Genomic DNA, 6,745 nt, shown 5'->3' with positions numbered 1-6,745 from the left:
CCGCCCCCCCCCCCTCCCCCCCCCCCCCCCCCCCCCCCCCCCCCCCCCCCCCCCCCCCCCCCACTGAGCGACTTTTTGGCCGGCGCGATTTTCAAATTTTTCTGAGTCGTTGCGAAATTTTGGACCCGATTTTAAACCCCCCCCCCCCCCCCCCCCCCCTTGAAAAAATCCTGCGTACGCCACTGGTAAAATACATACATCAATGTGTTATTTTATGAGAAGTTTGCTTTATATTCAAATCGTTCCTTTTATATTGTCAATCACACTTTTATGATTGGAATTCTAGCATGAATGGTATCTCATTTAAAGGTTATATTTGACTCAGTCGAAGTATAAGGATTTCATATCTCAAGTAGATATTGATTATATCAACTTTACAAAAAATCTTCTCAATGCTCTTAAAGCTTTCCTACACGTTAATGCATTTCATAGCCAAGTCCAATATTTATTTTCGGAATCTTAATATGTACACATTCGCCTGGAGGTATAGGGTAGGTGTGGAGAATTTGAGACCCTTAAGCACATTTGCATAATTTACATAAACATGAAAAATGTTACACATACAGCAAGTTTTGTATTCTCTTCAGTAGCTTCTTTTCTTTATTTGGTAACAAAATTGTGGGCATGATGTAATTGATTAACAAGATAACAATGATTAATGACGTCATCACCAAAGGTCTCAAGGGACAGTTACAAAGCAAGGCATTTCAAATACAATTTGAATGAAAATGGGATTGTTATAGTTAGTTCAAACACTTTTCGAAAGAGATCCATGCAGCCAATGAACTTACTGTAATTTTGAAACGATTTTAAAACAATGTGGCCCAGAATGTTTCTGTAGTTTTTTGTTTACAGTAATGAAGGTGCTTTAAATTATGTTGAAATACTTTAAGAATAATGCTCTGGCAATGTGACTTTTACATTGATCAAACTCACAGCATAGAAACAACTTCTTAAAATGAAATGCATTCAAATTAGAATGGTGACACGAACAACCAAATATGTACTCCTGGGGGAAAGTAGGGCCCCATCTTGAACCTGGTGTCCCCCATTGCCTACACACATTTCTGATCAGACACCATACATAATGTGCATTGTAACACCCATTCACAACACAAAATAGCCATAAATTTTCTGTGATGGTTGGCACACTTTATAAACTTCCTTTTAAAACTACTTTTTAAGAGCCACCCCTAAATATCTGCATACACCACAACATTCAGTAAAAATAGTAAGATTAAACGAGAACTTACCGTTTGAAGTTTGATCTTTATTTTATGAATATTTAGGAGGAAGTTATTACATGAGATCCCGCCAAGCGCATGCGCAGTCAATATTCAAAGCTACAAATGTGGCTACTCTCAATAGTAAGGAACAGGGAACTTACACTTAAGTTTGAAGTTTGGGTGGGTGAGGAGGGCATGTAATAACTTCCTCCTAAATATTCATAAAATAAAGATCAAACTTCAAACGGTAAGTTCTCGTTTAATCTTACTATTTTATTTCATATTTCGTCGTTCGAAATTACATGAGATTTTGAAGCATAGTAGTCACATTTGGAACAACCAACATGTACGGAAAAGTGAACACTGATTATGCAGATTGAATTGAATGCTTCTAATCAATGACTCACCATATTTGACATTTATTGTAGTCTGTTCATACATGTGGCAAAACATTTCACATACAAGACGTCCATATATAAGATGTCATAATGTTGCAAAAACATTGTTCGTTTCTGTATCTAGTCTATTCTAGACATCTGGTTTCTTAATCCCAGTTCTATTAAATAGATAGCTGGTCTCTTAATGCCAGTTCTATTGAAAAGCCTTCTGATGCAGTTCTTAAAGCAGTGTGCTATCTTGTAAGACTGCCTGGGTAAAGTTTCTCTTGTTTTCAAAAGGTTTCCTGTAGAACTTCCTAAACGTTTTCTCTGAAGACCATCCTGCTCGGGCTAGGATCTGGTCCATTGGAAGTGCTGCCTTGGCAGCTGCTGAAGTTGATGCTGCCCGCGTTGAATGAGCCTTATAAACGTTTGTATCCACACCTGCTCTTTGCAAGCAGGTCTTGATCCAGCGAGATAAGGTTTGAGTTGTTACTCTATTATGAGGTCTGGTGTAACTTACAAAGAATGAGTTCTCATTCCCACGAAGTGGTCCTGTGCGCTGGACATAATGTTTCACATATTTTACAATACACAATCTTCTATCAGGTGGATATGCTTCCAATTTAAAATTAAAATCGGTATTTCCTGGTTTGCTTTGCTTCAAGTGTTCATCCAAATGAAAAACCACAAAGCCCCCTTTTAGGGTCATCTTGTTAGTCTTCAATATATGCAAGGTTTGCACTCTCTGTGCCGATACAAGAGCCATTAGCATACATACTTTGAGTGTTAAATCTCTGAGGTTTAAGGAGTTTACTGGAGACAATTTTCTTAGAAAACTGAGGACTGGACTAATATTCCATATTTCTGTATATCTAGGTACGACAGGTCTGAGTTGAAAAACACCTCTCATCAGTCTGGTTATAAGTGGGTGAGTACTTATTGTCTGATTACTGTCAACGAGAATCAGAAAAGTGGATAAAGCGCTACGAGCTGTATTGATCGCACTGTAGCTAAGGTTCCTGTCATGAAATAAACTACTAAGGAATTCTAGTACCGTTTCCACCTCGGCTTGGAGGTAACTCGTATTCCTGCTGTGGCAAAATCTTCGCCACTGTGTGATGTACACTTGGTACTGCTTGCAGGTTGATGCTCTCCATGAAGCTGTAATGATATCCACTGTTCGTCTGCTTAGTCCCCGATTCTCAAAATGTTGCCGCATAACCTGCAACATAGGAGGTCAATATTAGCATTAAGAGGGTGGGTGGTGTTTAACACAGGAAGGAGTAGGAAATCTTCTTGCCTCTGGATAAACAGTGGCTCTCCTTCCATCATGCTAACCAACTGAGGGAACCACGCCTGAGTAGGCCAATTAGGGACCAGAAGTAACCCTCTAGCTTTATCCTCTCTGATTTTTTGCAAGCATTTGGGGATCATACAGAACGGTGGGAATGCATAGAATGCAAAAGGTTTCCAATCTAGCGTAAATGCGTCAACTGCAAAAGCCCCAGGGTCTGGGTGCCAAGTGACATATTTCTCTACTTGAGCATTTAGTCTCGAGGCGAACAGGTCTATTTCTGGTACACCAAAGTGGGAAACTATTCTATCGAACACTTGTCTGTTTAGTTTCCATTCTGTTCGATCATTAAATTTCCTGGATCTTTCATCTGCAATAGTATTGAGCCGACCAGGTACATGGGCTGCGGAGACCCAAATATTTCGAGAAATGCACCACTGCCAAATTTCTCTCGTCATCTTGTCACACATTGCGGACTTGCAGCCTCCCATGTGATTTAAATAAGCCACTGCAGTGGTATTATCTATTCTTACCATCACATGAACGTTACGCTTATTCATGCAAAAGGATTTTATCCCCAACCCAGCGGCTAGGGTTTCCAGGAAATTTATTTCATTGTTTCGTGCCCTTTCTGCCTCAAATTCATTCCAACGACCCCCTGTTTGCTTCTGGAGGTCAGTAGCTCCCCATCCAAGGCCACTGGCATCTGTGTACAATTCTAAGTCAGGTTTTTTCCTAACAATTGGGGAGGAGGCCATAGAAACATTGTTCATCCACCACTTTAACTCCTCTTTTGCCTCAAGGGACAACTTCATCTTTCTGTCAAAATGACCCCTGTTTTGTCTGAGGGCTGCAATTTTGTCCCTTTCCATTGATCTATAGTATAAGGGGCCATACTCAACCGCAGGGAAAGTTGCTATGACCTTCCCAATCACTCGTGCTACCATTCGTATTGATGGGAGGTACGTGCCCATTAATTCACGGCATAAATCTTTCACTTCTTGTGCCTTTGTTTGAGGCAATTTAACAATCATACTCTCAGTGTTAAGAATGAAGCCAAGAAAGGCTAGTTCACGTGTTGGGATGAGCACTGATTTTTTAGTGTGAATGAGGAATCCTAATTCTGAGAGGATCTTGGTTGTTGCACTCACACTCTCTTTCAGCTTTTCTTTTGTTTCACCAATAATTATGGTGTCGTCCAAATATCCTATGACTGTATGACCTGCTTGTCGCAGTTCGGCAAAGACTGGCTTCAGCAATTTTGTGAACAGTCTGGGGGCTGTGCTGAGCCCATTAGGTAAGGCTGCAAATTGCCAGCGCTCACCCTGCCACATGAACCTCAAGTATTTTCTACTATTTGGGTCTACTGGAATGGAGTAATAAGCATCTTGGAGGTCGATTGATGCAAGATAACAGTGCGGAGAAATCAAGTGCTTGGCAGTGTGGATGTTATCCATCTTAAAGTGTTGTACATTCAGACTTTGATTAAGCTCTGATAAGTCTAAGATCATACGAGTACCCCCATCTTTCTTGGGTCTCGTGAAGATGTTTGAGAGGAATTCTCCCTCTTCAAATGAGCAAGGTTCTATTACGTTTTTTGCTTGTAGAGCCAAGATTTCTTTAGTAATCTGATTTATTTCTAAAGGGCTCTTTTTGTAACCGTAGAGGGGCTTATTTCTTGAGGGAACCCCTTTCGAATAATCAAATTCGATCTCATAGCCTCGCACTGCCGATAGCAGAAATAGATCTGACGTTAATTCACGCCATCTACGATAGAAATATATCAATCGACCTCCAACAGGCACATTTGAGATGCATTCTTGTTGTAATGTACATGAAGTAGAAGGAGCATTAACATTCTCACAATATTCATATGTGCTACTTACCTCTTTGGGTAATGGTGTAGCTATTTCCTCCTTGCTGCCTGTGGCCGCTGGAAGGATTGGGTCTGTTTTCCCATGCTCATCGTCTGGGTGTGAGGCGGAGCTCTGTATGGTCTGCCTCGTTGGGTTCGCTGGCCTAAAAAAGGCGTGTTGTAGTTCCCACTTGCGGGCCTGCTACTTGGAAAAGTTTGTGATGTGCCGGTGGCACGGTTCCATCCTTGTCTGCGGTATTGAAAAGTGCTGGACGCTTGCGTCCTGTACGGATGGTACTGGGGGCGGGGTGTACGTTGTCCACGCACCACGCCAGATGCAGCTTTTTGTTGTTCTGTAAGATCTTTGACTCTCTTTGTTAAGTCATCGCCAAATAAGTACTGACTCACTGGTGTGGCAGGTTTGCAAAGATGTGAGTACTTGGCATTTAAGTCTGGCTTAATCTGATCTTTGCGTAAGCAGTTGATTTCAAAGTTTGTGTTACACAGCAATGCCAATGCATCCTGTTGTGTCTCAGATAGGCTATCGGGGGACAGAGTTTGAATAAAAGCTGTGAGTCCCCTTGTCAAAGGCTTTTGGATTCTTTGCAGTTTCAAATCACGGCTTCTCGTTTGCGAGGATAGGTTTTCCCATATTGCTGCATTCACTTTGGGGCAACACAGTGGAGTACAATTGCTTGGAGGAGGGTATTTCCCTCCAGCTTCCTCCAACACATTTTCCTCTAGCTGGTGGGACATGAGGTACATGGCAGACTTTGCTAAATCATCGTGGATCGCGCCACCAACCCCAGTAGGGATAGCAAATTTCTGAGCCAGGGCAGGAACTTTGTCCTCATTCTCCTGGTCTAAACCTGGTGCAACAGTTTCGTTGACATCACCCTCATCCATGCTGCCAATGTCATATGACGTAGGGCATTGGCCCATGTTTCCAGTGTCAATATGCTCAAAATCATCATCATCATGTTCAACTTCACGAAATCTCACGTTCGTCGCAGCTGTATATGCTGTCGGTGGTGTATCCCCTGTGGGGCGAGTTGCAGATTGACAAGGCAAAAAATCCACCATTCTCTCCATTAAGGATTCCAATTTGTCAAGTCTTCCTCGTAAATCCGTGAAGTCCTCCTTTTCTTCAGGCTTTTTGCCCTTCTTTTTAGGCCCAGAGTTCTTAGACTCATTCGAGGCAGGCTTTGCCAAGACACTTTTGCGTTTCGTATCGGAGGATTTCACTGCCGATGAGCGCTTTGGCTCAGGCTTCGTAGAGGGGCCCGCGGCGGTTTCGCCCGGGGAAGTTCCGGCTTTAGCCGTGCTCAGCGTTTCGCTGGTTTTCTGCTTGGTGCTGCCTGACGGAGACGCCATCGTGTACGTGGAAATCGGAACAAAACTTCGATTTTTGGTATAAAAACAGCACAGATTCTCAAAAGTCTTCCAAAAACATGAAAAAGGAGAGTTTCTCTCCCTAATGAAGTATTTTTTCGAAACCGGTGGTCCGAAAAAACGCCGAAAATTAGGTATTTTGACTGCTGAGGGAAAGTTACTTTCCCTATAAAAATCAATTGCGCGGCGAATTGACTGCGCATGCGCTTGGCGGGATCTCATGTAATTTCGAACGACGAAATATGAAATAAAATTGTGTTTTTATATCAGAGCAAAATTTTACGATCAAAATTCCTTATCTTGGTCAATTTTGCCAATTTTCTCGGGGAAAGAACGCATTGTAGTCTTCGAAATGAATTGGATATATGCATTAGTGTTGTTAAAAGCATCATGGCGTTATAGCAATATTGGAGCCAACACGGACAGACAGTGATGGGTTCAAGCTTGGTAGTCTCCAATTCCCTGTACGGTCTCCAATTCCCTACCCCTACCCTAGTATTATAATGCAAATAAGTTATGACTTATTAAGATAGCAGCCCATTTTGTGAGTAAAATGAAGACAATCGCAACGTAACTTCAAATCAACTCAAGGGCAAGT

At 42.0% G+C, this 6,745-nt stretch overlaps 1 protein-coding gene across 1 annotated transcript; it reads right to left on the bottom strand.

Moving 5' to 3' along the window:
• Nucleotides 1–1,576: 1,576 nt before the first annotated feature.
• LOC115919204 lies at nt 1,577–6,389 on the bottom strand. Its single transcript, XM_030972384.1, has 2 exons — nt 4,787–6,389; nt 1,577–2,828 (listed from the first exon to the last, which is right to left on the bottom strand). The coding sequence occupies exon 1, from the start codon at nt 6,367–6,369 to the stop codon at nt 4,807–4,809; it is 1,563 nt and encodes a 520-aa protein (XP_030828244.1). The 5' UTR covers nt 6,370–6,389; the 3' UTR covers nt 1,577–2,828; nt 4,787–4,806.
• Between the last annotated feature and the right edge of the window lie 356 nt (nt 6,390–6,745).

This window comes from Strongylocentrotus purpuratus, unplaced genomic scaffold (genome assembly GCF_000002235.5).
Source record: "Strongylocentrotus purpuratus isolate Spur 01 unplaced genomic scaffold, Spur_5.0 spur5_scaffold_6, whole genome shotgun sequence".
NCBI classification, from domain to species: Eukaryota; Metazoa; Echinodermata; class Echinoidea; order Camarodonta; family Strongylocentrotidae; genus Strongylocentrotus; species Strongylocentrotus purpuratus.
Note: the sequence above shows the minus strand (reverse complement) of the source record. Positions and strands in the feature narration are given on the sequence as shown.

Coding starts and splice junctions, on each gene's coding strand:
- LOC115919204 (XM_030972384.1), bottom strand. CDS start 6,369: ATGAGATCCCGCCAAGCGCATGCGCAGTCAATTCGCCGCGCAATTGAT.